This window comes from Lissotriton helveticus, chromosome 9 (assembly GCF_964261635.1).
Source record: "Lissotriton helveticus chromosome 9, aLisHel1.1, whole genome shotgun sequence".
Lineage (NCBI taxonomy): Eukaryota > Metazoa > Chordata > Amphibia > Caudata > Salamandridae > Lissotriton > Lissotriton helveticus.
The window spans coordinates 447,920,777-447,938,907 of NC_136070.1; the positions used below are offsets into that span (position 1 = coordinate 447,920,777).

At 51.8% G+C, this 18,131-nt stretch overlaps 1 protein-coding gene across 3 annotated transcripts in view; it reads left to right on the plus strand.

Annotated features, from left to right (window-relative positions):
- Positions 1–2,101: 2,101 nt before the first annotated feature.
- KIF26A (kinesin family member 26A) overlaps positions 2,102–18,131 on the plus strand; it is a 245,210-nt gene continuing 229,180 nt past the window's right edge. Inside the window, exon 1 of one of the 3 annotated variants that reach the window (XM_078660270.1) lies at positions 2,102–2,254. In XM_078660270.1, coding sequence (XP_078516396.1) covers positions 2,117–2,254 — 138 coding nt within the window. In that variant the 5' untranslated portion in view covers positions 2,102–2,116. Of the gene's footprint in view, positions 2,255–11,977; positions 12,216–18,131 lie in introns of those variants that run through there. The other 2 variants (XM_078660271.1, XM_078660272.1) reach the window with 2 other exon arrangements.

The following is an 18,131-nucleotide window of genomic DNA, read 5'->3' on the forward strand; positions in this document are numbered from 1 at the left end:
TTCTCAACACACACGCCGCCCGCCCTCTCAGTCTGCCCCAGACACGCACTGCCCCCCCCCTCCTGCGGCAGGAGGGTCTAGCATACACACCGTCTGGCACCCCACACCGCCCTCCACAAGCACACGCACCATCAGCGCGTGCAACAGGAAGGTTCTCGGCAGTACAAACTTACACCCCTCAGAGTCCGCCGTCTACACCCGTCTGCAGCACCTGCAGCTGACAGTCAGCACGCACCCTGCCAGCCCTCACCATCCCCACTCCTACACACTCTGTCACACACCGTCACCACCCGAGCAACGTCACGCACCCTGCCAGCCCTCACCATCCCCTCTCCTACACACTCTGTCACACACTCCGCGCAACGTCACGAACACTGCCAGCCATCACCATCCACACATCTACACACTCTGTCACACACCTTGCGCAACGTCACGCACACTGCCAGCCCTCACCATCCCCTCTCCTACACACTCTGTCACACACCACCCGAGCATCGTCATACACACTGCCAGCCCTCACCATCCTCCCCCTACACAGTCACGCTATTCCACCTCCCGCACCAAGTCATACACACTGCCAGCCCCCACCACCCTCCCCCTACACAGACCCACACCGCCACCTCCTGCAGCACGCCATACACCAGCTGCCATCCTTCACCCAAACGTATCTTTAGCCCCTGCTGTTCCTTCAGCAGAGAGGTCTGCACACACTGCCTTCCCCGTACTCCCCCATCCACGCACCGCTAGCACCCCTACCAGAAACCGCACCTCCTACAGAAGTGTCTCAGCACGTGCCCTGCCAGCCCCCACGCACCGTACTCACGCACATCCACACACAGACCTCCAGCGCCTGCAGCTGTGCGGTCTCATCACACACAGTCCACCTCACACTCTCCCTTCCACACACTCGGGCAGTAGGGGTACGTCCCATACAAACACCACTAGCTCCTGTGCAATTCCTTTCTCTCCACACTGACACACACGCACACTGCCAACACTTGCTGCGGGGTGTGAGGTCCTTCCGCACATACCTTTAGCTCCCACACTGCCCTCACACACACACTGCAAGCCCAGGCTCTGCTGCAGAGGCGAGAGTGGCAGCAGGCTCCCTCGCTGCACCTTACACGGACACACCCTGCAGTGTCAGTGCGGTGCTGCACTGTGGCGCACAAGACAAGGAAGGAGGCACCGGCTTTTGGGATACACCTGCCTCGGGGGTCCACTGCTCAGCCAGTGCTCGTCAGTATGTGGAGTATAAGCCCTGTGGATGTTACTGCTGAGTGCTGACAGCACGTGCGCTGCTGCAGTCCCCGTACCCCGGCTCACACCCTGGACCGGTCCAGCCTCGCACTACCTTCCCTGCCAGTGCAGCCCGTCTGAATGCAGCGCCAGCAGCGCGCCTCTGCCTTTTCCTGCCTCCTCTGACGGGAGGCGCGTTGATTGGCTTCCCTCAGCCCCCTGAGCCCCGCTCTGGTGATTAAACCGTGCGAGGTGTGACTGGGAGCTGCCTGCGAAGTGCTTTTACGGTGTTCTCTGCATTACTTGAGTGAACTCTTGTCGCGCCGAGGGGTCTTGTGGATAAAGTGCGTGTGGAGGTTTCAGCGCGGATCCGAGGCGGAGTGGCGGACCTGGTGACAGGTGGCTCCTGGGAGTGGATGCACAGGACCAGTGGTCCCCAGACCACCGCTGGCGAGGAGCCCTGAGCAGGGGCTGGGCTACCAATGGCTGTGTGTGGTGCGCCGCCCGCACTGCCCTCCCTGGGGACAGGAGCGCGCCGCAGCCCTGGAGGGTCACTATGAGTTCACTGGACAGGTGAGGAGCCCCCGGACTGCATGCGGATTGCGTGGTACCTCCCTGCAGGAGCCCTCCTGACCCCGGGATGGAGGGGTGAGAGGTGAGCTGGGCTCTGTCCACCCAGAGGACCCCCCACACACAAGGGGAAAAGTGATTTTGAGGGCATGGCCACGTGCGCCCCCCAGAGGTGAACCCTCATAGGGGGGACTTTACTGTCCGGGAACGTCCAGAAGGGAAGGGACCCGTGCGGATGCCCGCACATGAGTTCAGGATGAAAGGGTGAGCGCTGGGAGCCGGACCCGAGGCACCCCACACCGGAGCCATGGCTTTCCAGGAGCCCTCGGGGGACTCGACCAGCCCCACCTGCAAGCCCCCCAGTCTGCTGGACATCGGCGCCCTCTGCCTGGACTCCGAGATCATCTTCGGCTTCACCAGCCATCTCCTGAGGAGGAAAGGCCGGGTAAGTCAGCGCTGCCAACCCCGCGAGTGGCCCCGGTATTTTATTTTATCAGCTATGTTCATGATGGGGGGCAGGGTGTGTATGTAAACCCCCCTCCCGCATACACATGCCTGCCATCTGCCTGTATGTTGTCTGCCCCCTTTTTGAAATTGTAGAGTAAAGCAATTAAAATAGGAGCCCTGGGGCATGGTCGAGTCTAACCAAGAAAGGGGGAACTTGTCCCCACCCTATGCCCCCTGCTTTCCCCCTTCCAACCCCCCCCCCCCCCCCAACCCTCTCGACTCCTCCTTTAAATCTTGTCAGAAAAGTGCGTTTCCTCCTGAAGCCCTGGGCGTGGGCCAGAGGTGTTCAAGTTGAGATTCCTTCCCCCTTTAATGCTGCGCACTGGTCCCCTCTCATGTCTGTAAGTGCCACAGCACACCGGGCATCATAAGTAGGGCGCCGGGGGGCACGCGCGAGCTCTTCCCTGACACCAGAAGGGCTGTAAAGCCGCAGCCTGCCCCCGGGGGCTGGAGGCTGGGGCGGGACGCGCAGCCAGCGCTGAGTGCCATGAAATATTCAAGCCCCAGTGTGAAGAAGTGCGGACAGCATCGGGCTGACGCGGGAAGTGGAGCGAGCGCATCAGTCACCATCAGGGGAGTCCCCGGCCGCCTCTTCCCCCTGGCCTGCCCGGGGGAGGGGGTAATGAAGAGCTCGCGGGTGGGCAGAGAGCGCGAGCCGGGGTCTGTGAGCGCCGCGAGGCCGCGCGCGCTCCATAGCCACCGTCAGCCGCGCGCGCGAGCCATTCCTCACCGGCACCTGAGGTGGCGCAGCGAGGCCAACACCCGCCGGCCGCGGGTTCGAGCCCAGCACTAGGGATGGTGGCCACGTATTATCAGCCCAGAGACAAGTGTAATATTACGAATTATGAGGGCGCAGCGCAATGCACTCTCTCTTCGCGTCTCACAACAACCTCCTCAGAAGACAGTCTCCCTGGGGGGTAACATACTTCACGGATTTAATTTGCACAATACACGGCTGCAAACTCTTTGATATGACCAACCCCACTGGGGCTACATGAAAGAATGGTATATGCATTATAGGCTGAAAGACTGAATAGTGTAAATAAAGCACATTTTATAATGATTTAAAATGTGTGAAATATAGCAGTGAGGATTAGAGTTATTCTCTGGGCGGAATAAATTAAGATAAAAAGCCTTGACTGCCCGAAGTAGATTTTTCAGACGTAGAGTGTTGGCTTGCTCCCCATGTGGAAGTTCCCTTATCGCATGTAACACCAAAGTGGAGCTCTCTGCCCATATAGTGATGTCCGAGTGCTATAAATGCATTTGAGCACAAACACCTTGCGATAAGTAATGTCGCTTGTGACGCTAAAATATCCAAAAGCACATCACACCTCCTTTGATCTGCACTTTGAGGATACAGAGATCACGAGAAGTGTGAAAGCGCAGTGTGTATCACAAGACATACTAAGCATGAGCTCATTGTGTGAGATAGTAGAAGAGTGAGGGAGGGGACGCAGTGCGTGTGACGTAGTGGCGTGTAAGAGAGGGCATGATGCGCGTGTCGTATCTCAGATTATTGCCGGTTGCATGGCCCAGAATCTGCCATTAGTACAGGAAGTCTGAGATCATAATGGGTTTGACAGAGCATGGCGAGCGCGCGAGCGCAGAGGATGGAGGGGTGTGAGGAGGGGGAGGGCTGCGGCTGGCGAGCAGGGCACACGCAGATCAACACTCATCACCAGAAGCTCCCAACCTATGGCACTGGTCTTTAGTCAGCGTCGGACTCCTATCTGTTTTGGGGGTTTGGGGGATTGTCCAGCTGCATCTTTGGGAGTGTGTGAAAGTGCTTGTGTGGCAGCAAAGGTTAGAGGTGCGTGTTAAAGCACAATGAGTGAGACATAATTGAGGGCGCTTTGGGGAAACGCAACTTATTTGGTACAAAGTACAGGCGAGGAGTCATAGTGTACATGGCCACAGAGGGGCTCCTGGTGTCTGTCACCCCAGTGGGGCAGGGTTTATACCTGCCTGTCCCTGCGTGCGTTGCCTGTTAAAGTGTGTGGGAGAACATGCGGCGCGTGCCAATAGTGAGTGCATCTGACAGACCATGGTCTGTGGAAGCTTGGTATATGTGAGAGCACATAGTATGGGAAGCCTGGTATATGTGAGAGCACATAGTATGCATATTGGAAGTGAGTGTATGTGTGTATGTGGGAGAGATACGGGCAGAGAGTGAGGGATAGGGAGGTGTAGAGAGAGAGGGGGGGGGGGACACAGCGAGAGTGAGGGGCAGTGATAGAGTAAAATACGTGTGTCAGAGATCGGGGAGCCAGAGAGATGTGAAAGACAAGAGCAAGGAGGAGGGGTCGAGAGAGAGAGTGAGACAGAAAGGCATATTAAAAGTGAGTGGGTAAATGAGAAAGAGCGAGGGAGAGCGCGAGGGCGAGACCGAAGAGAGAGAGAGAGAGAGCGAAACTGGATCGAGAAAGAGTACTAGGATACAGAGAGCGAAATAGAGTAAGGGAGAGAGAGGATAAGAGAGATGGCGAAGGCGTGGCAGAGAGAAAGTAGATGGGGAGACAGGAGAAAGGTGGAGGGACCGAGAGAGAGGGGGCGCGAGGGCGAGACGGAAGAGAAAGAGTGAGAAACTGGAGAGATAAAGAGTACTAGGAAACAGAGAAGGGGAGAGTGCGAGGAAGAGACAGGGGATGAGAGAGAGGGAGAAAGTGTGGCGGAGAGAAATGAGGAGGATGGAAAGAGAGAGGGAGAACGAAAGAGTGACAGAAGGAAAGAGAAACGGAGAGAGAGACGAATGATTGTATTATAGAGAATAAAAGGTGCATAAAACTATGGATTGCATATGTGTGACGGCGTGAGGTGTGTTAATAACCCAGTAGAGGACTCAGTGCACGTGAGGGGGAAGGGACTTCTCAAGAGCCCTACTGCTTGCCGGAGCTTGAGCGGAACCTTGCACAGAGGAAAGTGAGATCACAGCATTACGTGTGCCTAGAAGTATATTCTGAGGGCATCTTAGAGCAATGGGCGTGTCTATGAACAAGTGGACAGCTAGCATGCGTCACTGAGCACAGGGTGCGGGCAGTGGACTAGAATGGGTGCATAAACGAGAGCACTGCTGTACAAGCACAGGCTGCACAAGTGCTCGTGAGCACCCAGTGGGAACATTCCCTAAAATAGTGTGGAGGAAAACACTGGGTTTTTGTGGCAAGTCTTCCCGTTATACACCCTGTAATGTGCCACCCATGCAGGCAAGCGCTGCAGTACTCCACACAGGGGTTCTAAGCACTATTTAAATGTAACGCTATAATGCAATATAATCCAGGATCTGGCCCAACATCCTTCTGTGTATCAGGGTTATTCCTCATTCCCCATGTTTCTACAGGAAGTATCTCATCCACCACTGGCTAGAGGCTTCCTAGTTTCCACCTTCCACCCCACCTGATCACAGAAGAGACCCTCTGTTCTCTTCCTCTCACTGACTATTGTACACACGTTATGTAATTTCCATTGCACCACACTGCTTTGATGTGCCTTAGGTAGGTGTGCATTATATTAATAACAATGCATTATAAATACAACATAGAGTATCTGTTAACCAGAACATGTGTCTGTGTGTGTGGGTGCGCACCCCACATGTCCTAATGTTGTGTGGCCAGGACTTTCTGATCCAAAACACCTGTACGAGTTCCTTTTGGGTTCCAAGTGTTGCATTGTTCTACCTGTGTCCATTTGACACAAAGGAGATCGTTGACATTTGTTTCAATCTTTAGGCTGGCTTGCCTGCAGCAGTGTGTTTTTAGTGGTTCCCACTAGGCCTCTCCAGGTGCCCATGCAGATAATGACAGCACTCTGATTTATTCCTATAGAACTGCACAACTTGCACGTGAGGTCAGAGTTCAGAGACCAATGCGTGAGTTCGAGTTTATGTGTTGTGCACGAAAACATAGGGTTGTGAGAGTGAACACAGGATAGTGCATGCAAGTATGCGGACTGTGACAGCACACCATGTGCTTGAGGTAAGAGCATATATGACAGGTATGATGGTGTGGTATCCCTGTCTCAGGGCTGGAAAGCAAGACTGTCTTCGTTATCTCCTCACTTACTCTTCAATGACCCTTTGGATTGTGTTTTACACATGCTGAGGTTGGTCTGTAGGATATAGCATACATTAGAGTGCTCAACAGGCAGTTTTCCTCAAATTATTGAGCTTAGTTCCTTCATGAGCACTGCTTGACTTCTAGTGGGAGGGAATGCAAAGGTCACACCATCTTGGGTGCTAGCCAGGTCCTCTGTTCACAAACTGTTAGTGGGTATACTACCTTTGTAGGCAGCTCAAACACTGCACTGTACACTCATTGCTACTCGATGCAAATGGTGGCCTTGTTAGGTCTCAGTACAGCTGTGAATTCACTTGTTGTAAGCAGTGACCAAGCACTGGCCAAACATCCTCTCGGCCTATGGGACTCTGTTGAGGTTACACCACCTAATATGGCCACCACTAGATGCCACACCTAAGTGTCTATTATTTCACAGTGTGGACCTGATTCACAAAGGACCTCCGCACTCGTGGGGGAGGCCCCTCAGTCATTGGGTGGTCTTCATACGCGGGACGGAATCGCCGCATGGAGAATTCTCATTGCAGAGGTTCTGCCCAGAGTACTGCGACATCCATAGGACAGTGCGGCTTCCGTCACGAGCACGGAGGCCCTTTGTGAATCAGGCCCTATGTGTCTTCTTCCTTATTGGCCAGCAGGTGAGTGTGTTCCAAGATGTGGAGTGCCGGGAGTGCTGTTAACAGGTTCTTTTTCAAACAGATTGTGTTTCCCATCAGTGGCAGCTGTGAAATGTGCTTTTTACGTTCAAAACACATTAGCTGAGGGGCTTCTTCTCTGAATCATTCTTCCCACATTAAAGACAAGCTTAAAGTTGGAAGCAGAATGTTTATGTACCTGTGTTGGTAGTTTCGCAGCTTGAAGATTCTTAGATACCTTTTTTCAGACTCAACCACTAGATGACGGAATAATGCACATCATGCAAATCTAGAAAAGAGCCACATTGTAAAAACACTCTGCTCTTAGAAGGTTGTCAAGTTTTGGTATTTTTCCTGCCCTGTTCGGACATTTCCCCATAAGTGCCCCAAAATGTTCTTGTCTTTTCAGATATAAAAACTCTAGATTTGAGGAATGTTTGCAGTACAGATAAGTGGCAGTCCTTTACTCAGGGAAAAGCCCGCCAAACAAAAGGCTACTTCAAATTGAAAAACAGGCTTTACAATGAATAAAAACCATGCAATTTGTATCCTTCTTTGTGTCTCCATACTTTCTACATAAAGCATGTTGAGGAACAAAAGATACAGTGGAAAGTAACATAGTTTGAGAGCCATCCACAAATGTATACATGAAGCCAACATTTTTGAAAAACCCTGGTTTGTTTGATTAAAATTCGAACTTGTAAAGAAACATTGAGCGAACAGCTGCTAGGCTGGTCACTAGAGGTTTCCCTCATCATCTCAGGATGACCGGTAGAATTCTGTGCTCTTTGCATCTTTATTGTGGCCAGGATATCATCCTCTGGTCGATAGTACTTTGGGTCCACACATTCTTGGTTTGTCTGCAGAAAGTTGACCCACAAGAATGAAACATGTTCGTTTGAAGATTGGGCAAGATAAGAAGATGAGGAGATGGCACTGCGTACAATGGGCCTAGAACTCAGTGAGTGATAAGGAAAGGGCTGGGCTGGTTATTCTCCTAGAAATCAGTGAGTGATAAGGAAAGGACTGTACAAACTATGGGCCTTGAACTCTGTCAGTGATAAAGAAGGGGTTGTGCTGGCTATGGACTTAGAACTTGGTGACTAATAAGGAAAGGAGTGAGCTAGCTTTATGGACCTGGAACTAAGTGAGTGATTAGGAAAGGGTTGTGCCAGCTTTGGGTCTAGAACTCACTGAGAGATAAGAAAAGGGCTGTGCTGGCTAATAACTCAGTGAGTGATAAGGAAAGGACTGTGCCAACTATGGGCCTAGAATCTGGATTAGGGGTAGGAAATGAGAAACGGTTCTGCCTGCAATAGGTCTTAAACTGTGAGGTGCCAAAGAAAGGCCTTTGCTTATTAGCGGACTGGAGCCTGGTAAGAAAGAAAGATCATGAGCCAAAGGCTTTTCTTGCTATGGCATAGAACCCAGGAGGCTGGGCAATGAAATGGCTTTGCTTACTATGGGCCTGAGCCCAGTATCACCTTTGAGATGAAATAGTGTATCCTGAGATTTAAAATCTGCAGACCCAGGCCTCTCCAACCATACACTCCCCACACCTGCTGAAATGCACCCATTGCAGACCCACATCAGTCTTGCCGCCAAACACTAGTCCATGTAAAACACATCCCCAAAGCCTCACATTGGACCTGGCATTTCCCAAAGGGCTCACCAGTATGCCCTAAAATAATCTTCAGTGACCACCATAACTCTCAAAATGAGTCCTCAAAAACGTTAGCAAACCGCCAGACACGCACATAGTTGACAAAAAAGGGCGGTGTGCATGACATGTCTTTATCATTGTTTCCTAATTCAAGTAAGGCCGTGCAGGAGAGTTCTGCATGACTAGTATGAGAGTAGAAAAAAAGAAATAACAGCTCATCTTGGTTTTATCCTTTTAAGTGAAAATATTTCTAAATTATTATAATGGCTCCATTTACTGCTCTCAATTAGGAAAAGCGAAGGAAACAAGCAGCAGAGACGAAGCAGCAATCTATAAAGTGGTTGAAATGAAATCGTAAAACTAAACTGCTAATAGCTGCCTCCCTTCTGGGCCCATGGGTGATATTGAAACACAGATTCAATACACACAGCCTGCTCCAGCTTTGTCAAGACACAGATGCAGCCATCAACTACTAGCTGAGCAAGTGTGCCACATAATAATCCCCTTTCTTCTCCAGTAAACTTTTACTCGAATCGCACACTACTCCGCCATCACTAATGCTTCCACCCCTCCCTAAAAAGTGTATTTTAGCTCCCTTCCTTCTCTGACTTTATTTTACTCACCATAAACTATAGACACTGCCTCGCTTCTTCCCCGTCCCGTTTCAAAGAAACCCCTTGAACACCCTTTCTTTTCCAGGGATTTATTGTTCCCCTGAAAATCTACTCTCCACACACAGGATGACCTACCCCCTTCCTTACAAAACCCTTCTTCTAGCCCTCCCTTCTGCGGTAATCTTTTACTCCTCCAGTAATAATTCCATTGCCTCATGTTTGGACCCATTCCTCCATCAAAACTGTCTGTTCAAGCCCCTTCCTTCCCGGGTAGTATTTTTTCTCCAAATAGACTACTCCTTCCCTACACCTCTGCCCTCCTCTAAGAAGAGCTTTGTAAGTCTCTTTCTTCTTCATTCATTGTTTATTCCTTGTAGACTGCTACTCACACACGGTGCCCCATCTCTCTCCCAAACCTCTCTTTTAGGGTCCCTGATTGTCCTGGAAATATTTACTTATCTGGTCGATTACTCCTATCATTCGCCTGTCACATCCTCTTTCCACAAATCTCTTTTACCAATTTGTATCCCCAATGGTCTTTTGATCTCATGACAGGCAACTAAACCACATTACCAATTCCCATCCCCTCCAAAATATCTCTTGTACCCACTATCCCTCTGGGGTTGTCGTTTACTCTCCTTGTAAATTATTCTTGCTCCAACTCAATGCCTCTGCCACGTTTTCCTTTCAGAACATCTCCACTAACCTGCTTCCTTCTCTAATAATCTTTAACTCTCCTGGTAGACTGCTCCTTCCCCCATCCCTCTGCCCCCTACTTCCTCCCAAAAATCTCTCCTGCCCATAACTTCGCCAATAATCTTGTACTCTCCTGTTGAACTACGTCCACTCTACTTCCTCCTCCTACCTCTGCCCCTCCTCCTCCCAAAAAAGTCTCTGACTCTCCTTTCTTCTTCAGTTCACCTTTTTGTCTCCCGGTAGCCTGCTTATACTCTCTTCCTAACGCCCCCCCCAATATGTCACATCTATAGGATGTTCCTAAACAATACAATAACCAGAGCCTGTGGTTGTTTTCCAGGTCAAGTAAAAACTGCAGGAAAACAAACAATCTTTAGAAAGACTACAGAACATACCATTACAAGCTCAAGACTCAGTCCCAGGCTGTAAAGGTCAGTTCTGCCTTGAATTTGTATGTTGTTTTCCTGCATAATCTCCAGTCTGGTCGGACAAAGGGTCTGGGGTGGCTTGTTTTTGTGGTGTTCGCTTTATACATTAGCCCTCGTAATTTCAGCTCCCCTAATTTTATCATCCGTGCTTAAGCCCTTCTTAGCGCTTTACTTTATAAGTTTGCAGGCACAGATGGATTTGCCTATGATGGTTTGAGGGCGAGTTGATTCGAACCTACTTCCTAACGTTGCAATGCAATATGTCGAGTGTCGACCTGGCCACACCTCCGATGCGGGACCATAAGGGCAGAAAAAAAGCTTTTTCTTTAAAGTTACGACATGAGTTCAGGGAGGAAAGGGGGGCCCTGGCGCTGCTTTACCACAAATATAAAACACGTGACGTGCTTTATTGCTACAGCGCTATGCTACTTGATGGCTAATCCCGTTACAAATCCGCGGTAGTGCACCCTGCTCAGTCATCTCTTGTTACTTCGCTCTGCCTGACTGCAGTGGCCGCGATTAGTTCCTCGCGTCTCCTTCTTATCTTGCCCGCCAGGTGGCGCTGCAGCACTGCAGTAAGAGCGCTTCTTCGCCGTGGAAGCGCAGGGCGGGCCTGAACATCCCCATCTCAGGACCAGCCCTTCTGATAAAAGGCTCTGTTTCTGGAAAACTGCACGCCCTTGCATTCTCTGGTGGGAGACAATTACAGAGCAGTCCTGCACCTCGCCGAGTCGTTTAAAACTGGTCAACCCCATGTTACATCTATGTACAAACAGTGCATTTACATAGCAGGCACTGGATAAGATTTCCACTTGTGGTACTGACCCGTGAATATGATGACAGCAAAAAAGTCAAACGCCTTGGATGAGTAAAGTGACATCATTGCTTTCACTTATCAACTGAAATCTGCCAACCCCAGAGAGGAACAGTGTCGTGTATGCCAACATTTGAAAAGATGACAGGGACATATTGCGCCTAAAAAAGAGTGGCTATCATACGAAATTAACCCAAACTGGATGAAAAATTGAAAAAAGAGAATTGTGGGGAAAAGTTTAAACAAAAAGTAGGAAAAATGTCGAAAAACGCCGAAAAATAGTTGCGCTCCTAAATGGGAAATGGAATTTCGTTCAACAACTTCCCAGGTGTCAATTTAAAAGTGCACGCCTTACCTACCCAAACAACAATGAAAACTCGTGAAAAGTCCAGAGATCCTTAGAATGGGCATGCAGGCGTTAACACAGTGGAGACTCGGGTTTTGAAAAGTCCTTATTATTTATTATGGCTCCAGCTGGAGTTTATTCTCCGACAGACGGGGTCCCCCCTGCCTGGTGCGCTGCAGCCCTGGGCACTTCCCCGCTTGCGGCTGCGAGGGATGATGAAAGCTTCCATAAATCAGAGTTCCTCCCCAGCAGAAGGCTGGCTCGGCTCTCCCATTTCCGCCCTCCGCGGTGCACTCTCCCAGGCTCCCCTCCCAGGCCGGGCTTCGGGGCTCTGTGGGACGTGACTCCTCCCTCGCCGCCCTCCCCTGTGCCCCAAGCGGCTCAGACTCCGAGACCAAACTTTGTCTGGCTGTCTAGAGAGGCACCATGGGACGCAGCACCCAGCCTGGGGAGCGTGGACAGCAGGCCGAGGCCAGAGACCCCACCGCCGCCCAGAGAGCACCGTAGAGGGGGCGTCCATGCGGGGGGAGAGGGCGACACCAGGTCGGGACTGGCGTCAGCGACTGGACCTGAAGGAGGATGCCCGTCTCCGCCCCGGGCGCACTGGACTTCGGGCGCCGAGTCTGTGGGGTGAGTGTCATGGCACACTGCGTCATTCTGGCGCAAACTGAGGGAAGGTGTAGCGCTGTGCAATAACGGGAAAACCTAGCGCTGCGCAGCTGAGGTGTGCTCAGTGTCCAGAGCGCCCTCATTGGAGGTGAGCGAAGCCTGGAGCAGCACAGGCGAGTTGTGTTTGCGTGAAACATGCTAAGCCCGCATGAGAAGCGCGCCTGTGCCTAGGAGACTGGTGTGTGCGCTGGAAACCTACGGCATTCCAGTTGGAGGTGGGCGCAGGTCTGCTGAGATGTGCGCACCGACGGGAAAGCCAAGCTCATAAGCGGACTGTAAACTTAGCGAGCGCATGGGCGTGGCTATCACTGGTGCAGCAGGTGCAGCGGCACCGGGGCTCACCTCTGACTGACTGTGGTGATGTGTGTGGACATTAAACCTGGGGTTGGGGGGGGCGGAGCAGGAGTGCATCTATCAATGGTGCAGTTGCACAAGAGCCCAGTGCATAGGGGTCGCACTGCTGTTTGATTAGGGCTCTCCCTTTTACTACCCATTATCCAGCTCAGAGTCGGTAGGCAGAAGTGGGCGGTGGAATTGTCCTTCCTTGGGATGTGCGCATTGACTGAAAAATCCGGAGTAACCCTGATGAGGTGTGCTGCATTTTAGCCACGCGAGAGCAGCGGAGGTATCAATGGTGCAGCAGGTGCAGTGCACCGAGACTGCACGCTGCTCCTTGATTGTGGTTTCCTTTAAATCTCCAATCCAGAAGTCATTTTAAGTACTTGCGTTACGGTCCATTGCGCCTTGCTGCGCACAATGCAAAGCAAGGGGAAGGACTGCGAATTGGAACCCTCCCTGCTGCAGTCCTCCTGAAAGTGCGCCATTGGAGCGGGGAACCTATCCCAGGGCAGCTCTTGTGAACCAACTGAGTGGGAGGCCTGGCGCAGCCCACCTGAGGCGCGCGGCCTGGAAACCTATCTGGGGATTGTGCGCACTGGAACCAGATAGGAGGGAGTGTACACTATCGGGGGATAGTGCGCACTGGGAACAGAGGGGAAAGAGCGTGTCCTGGAACCTCGCGCGACGCGCAGCCACCTGAGGCGCGCGGCCTGGAAGCGAGGGGGAAGGAGTGTAACCTGGAACTAGTACTGGCATAGGAGCTAGTGGTGACTGATAACCCTAGCGTAGCCGTAGATGTTTGCACCGGAGGCTCAGTGCAGTCCAGCTGAAGTGTGTGCATGGACTAGGATATCTAATAGAGCTGTTTGCGCGCACTGAGGAGCTATCTCAGCTGTGCTGTGCGCAACGGAAGCCTGGCACTGCCCAGCTGAGGTGTGTGGGATGATAGGCAGATCTGGAGCAGACCGACTGCAAACGTGACATGCACGTTGAGAGAGGCACGCCTACCTGGATGCATCTGAGAGCGTGCACTGCTTACCGACACTGGGAAAGCAGTGGTCAACTGATGTAAGGTAGCCAGGCCAATGTGGGGAAACATAGCACGGCTTAGCTGGGGTGGGGTGCTGCTCACCGACAGAGCAGCCAAGCGCTATACATCTGGGGTGTGCAATCTGATTTGCACACCTAGACAGGTAGAACGAGCTCAGCACTACCGGGGGTGTACACACTGCCAATCAGACCCTATGGGGCCCCTCTGGAGTTGTGCACACAAGCACAATCCTGCAAGGGGCGTGCAAACAAACAGGAAAACCAATCCGAGATCGGCTCGCGATGTGTGCACTCGGAAATTCCCACCCAGCACAACCCCCGGGATCATACTGTATATGCAATTTAGTTGGGCCCAGACTTTGAGGTGTGCACACTGGACGGTCAATCGCTAAAAGCTGGAGGTGTTAAAACTAACGGGGAATCTTATCGCCGTTCAGCTAGAGTTGTGCACACTCGCGCATGCAATGCACGGACGGGCTGTCCACAAAACAGTGTATAATTTACACCACCGGCCGAGGGTATGCAATTATGTATGCAGTCAAGGCAACGTGTGTAGAAGTACAGCACTGGACACCCTACTGTGCAGTCTTTAATACCGTACCACCCATCAGAGTATTGTGCGCAAATCCAGCGTGCAGTGCGCTTTGACCACAGAAAACAAGCTCTCAGCAAGGCTACACTTTGTGCTGACCCGGTCAGAGACCAGCCGGAGGAGTGTTCACTGACGCATTATAGGTGAATGTGTGCACACCGGCAGTGTGTACTAAATAACCCGCTATTTGTAACTAATCGCCCCGAAGGGTCTCAAGGCGCTGGGTGCCGGGTCTCAAGGCGCTCGGTGCCGCCGGGGAGAATAAGTAAGCTAAGCTATTGCCCAGAGTCACATGACGCTGAGCCGATCTGCCTCCGGCGCTAGGGATCGAACCTGAACCGCGAGCCCCATGCTCTGAGTTAGCCGCCCTGGAGTCAGCCGCTCTGGCCGCTGTGCCATACCTCTTTCAGGCTTTGATGCGGTTTCTTCACACATACAGGGTATTATATAGCGTTTCTGATAACCTACCTCAGACGAGCTGAATCTGTACACAGATATAGTGTAAACATTCATCAAACCAGCTTCAGAAGTGCCTAGGGATCCAATATGGTGTGTGTGTGTGTGCTAACCCACTACTGTCCCGCGCACTCTGTGCATGCAGACGTACTGCGCGCAAGTTGCGTTAAGAGTGCACCTCCACAGACACCCGCCCCTGTGCTCGCCCAGACACAGTCTCGCACGCCCACGCCCGTGCACGCGCACAGACATACACAGTCACTCGCACGTGCGCGCACACGCCCTCTAAGGTGCTACAGAGAGAGAGCGCGCTAGATTCTGAATAGCGGGAATTTGGGGGGAATTTGGGCCGACAGCAGGGCACCTTCAGTGTAAACTTGTGCCCTCTGGTCTAGACAGCTGCATGCCGGAGTTAGTGATGGCCGGAGGCGGTGCAAACGGCAGGGAGGCTGTGAGTGTGTGTGGGCAGGAGTGGGGGGGGGGGGGAGAAGAAAGGTGTCAGAGGGGGCTGGCGTGTGCAGATTAGGCTCAGCACAGTTGGCGATAGAGATGGTTTCTTGTGTTGAGTGAGGGATGCCCCCCACCTCCAGTAGAGGAAAGCTATCACGCCTGCAGCTGTCTCTTTCTTGTGGGGGAGGGGTCTGCGAGGGTGCCACACCGGTGAGTGGGGATGGTAGGGCATACGTTGTTCCTCTATGTACGCACAGGGCACCTCCGCTTTGTACAATGATCGTGAGGCTTGAATTCAATGCAACAGAGAAGGAGGTGGGGCAGATGTGTGTGGCACTGTTTTGTAGAGGGCCTGAAGTTAATGCTAAGGACCCGTTTTTTCGGGTGACTGGATTGGTGCGTTACAGTGTGTGGGTGCAGATATGTTCTCTGGTGGGGGTACCGGCCAGGTGGGCAACTAGAGCCAAATTTCGGGTTGGGGGGGCTGAAAAATATTTCGGGGGGGGGGGGCTAATTCTTCCAACCATAGACAGAGTGACTGTAAGAAGGGGTTAAAGCACAACAAAAGCCTAATTTACAAGTTAATGGTCTTTTAAAGACCTGTTAAGTACTCGGTGCGGCTGCAATTAGATGGTCTCCAGCCTGCAAAGCTGTGTCAGCCTGGGCTAACACACAACAGGGGGGGGGGGGTTCGCTGAAGCCCCGTGAGCCCAATGGGTGTTGCGCGCCTGGTATCGGCTTGAGGTGCCAGAGTGGCGGCGGGATGCACTTGGCTTGTTGCACTGGGCGAACGCCCTGCCATTCTGCCCTCGATGGTTTATGGGCAGACTCGGTGCAGTGGATGTAGACTGGAGTGGAGGCCAAAGGCTTGTTGCTCTTGATACAAAGGGCAGTAGCATGGCGCACTGGCAGGGGCGTGGCCTCCAGCGGTAAAGCAGGTGCAGTGGCACTGGGGTCCAGAGGCCCTCTACATACTGATCATTGTTACACTTTATAATTCAAACAGCAGCCGGGGTGGTGGTGGAGGTGGGAGGGTGTTGACGTCCCTTCCTTGCACTAGCGCCAGTGACGCACTGGGGAGAGGAGAGCACGTGAGACATTGGACGGATGTCCCGGATAATGGTGGCACTTGCCTCTTGCACTGGAGTGTGATGCAACAGGGTACTCACTAGTCCCAGAGGGTTGTAGCTGTCTAAGGCGGGCTAGGATAGAGCGTAGGCCTGGTGAACCTTGTGGGGGTTGGGGTGCACCGAATCATTGCACACTTTGAAAAGAATGGGGCGAAGGCATTTTGCACTAGATGGAGGGGCAGAGTTTTGTCCTGCTGGATGGAGTGTCTAATTTGTCTTTGTATCACACTTGGGCCACTGCACACCTCCTGCCAAGCAGTTTGAGTGGGGAAGCGAAAAGTGAAAGCTGTAAGGATATATCGGGGCTAATAGGAGTGAACAAGCTGCAGCTGGTACCAGAGCTGGCAAACTGGTCTTTACATTTCTATAGCCCTACTGGTACAGTGATTACTGGCTGTGAGGGGTGCAGCTGTAAGGCCTACCTTGGTGCTCTGCAGGAGCCACCAAGTGTACATCACAAAGCCTATTTCTGTACAGAAATTAGGGGGGGGGTACTGGAGTGTGTAGAGCTCTGCACCAAAATGTTTGTGACCTGCAGGGTTAAGGCACAGTTGTTCAGAGAGGCCACCGTTACGTGTCTGGTCAGTTGACTGTGTGCACAGTCTTGGCAAGCGCGCTCCGGCGAGCTACGCATTGATTTATGCACTGGGCAGAGGGGTTTCACGTTGTGTGCCAGTGTTGGGCAATCATGGCTGGTGGTCTGTGGACTGACCTCTGCATGTAAGAGATGAGCTGGACTGCCTTGTTATGCCTTTGTCAACTGTCCAGGGTCGTCGTGGGCAGTCATGTAGAGATTCAATTGTAATACTCCTGGTTCGACTGCCCGTATTCCATTCCAGTACTCACAGGGTGGAATGCATAGATTCCATTGCAGAACTCCTAGCTGTACTGTATAGCTTCCATTGCAGTACTCCTAGTTCGACTGCCTGTATTACATTTCAGTACTCCAGGGTGGACCGCATAGATTCCATTTCAGTACTCCTAGTTGGACTGTGTAGATTCCGTTGCAGTACTCCTGGTCCGACTGCATCTATTCCATTCCAGTACTCCAGGGTGGAATGCATAGATTCCATTGCAATACTCCAGGTTTACTATGTATATTGCATTGCAGCATTCTAGGCTGGACTGCATTGATGTATTGCATTATTCTGGTTTGACTGTATAGATTTCATTGTAGTACTCCATGTTGGACTGCATAGATTCACTGCAGTACTCCAGGTTACACTATGCAGATTCCGCTGCAGTACTCCAGGTTGAACTGTATAGATTCCATTGCAATACTCCAGGTTGGACTGCATAGATTCTGTTGTTGTAGTCCAGGCTACACTATGTAGATTTCATTGCACTACTCTAGGTTGCATTGTATAGGTTCCATTGCGATACTCCAAGTACACTACGCAGATTGCATTGCAATATTCAAGGTTGCACTGCGTAGTTCCCACTGCAGTACTCCAGGTTGGACTGCATAGATTCTGCTGTTGTAGTCCAGGCTACACTACGTAGATTTCATTGCACTACTCTAGGTTGCATTGTATAGGTTCCATTGCGATACTCCAAGTAGACTACGCAGATTGCATTGCAATATTCAAGGTTGCACTGCGTAGTTCCCACTGCAGTACTCCAGGTTGGACTGCATAGATTCTGCTGTTGTAGTCCAGGCTACACTACGTAGATTTCATTGCACTACTCTAGGTTGCATTGTATAGGTTCCATTGCGATACTCCAAGTACACTACGCAGATTGCATTGCAATATTCAAGGTTGCACTGCGTAGTTCCCACAGCAGTACTCCAGGTTGGACTGCATAGATTCTGTTGTTGTAGTCCAGGCTACACTACGTAGATTTCATTGCACTACTCTA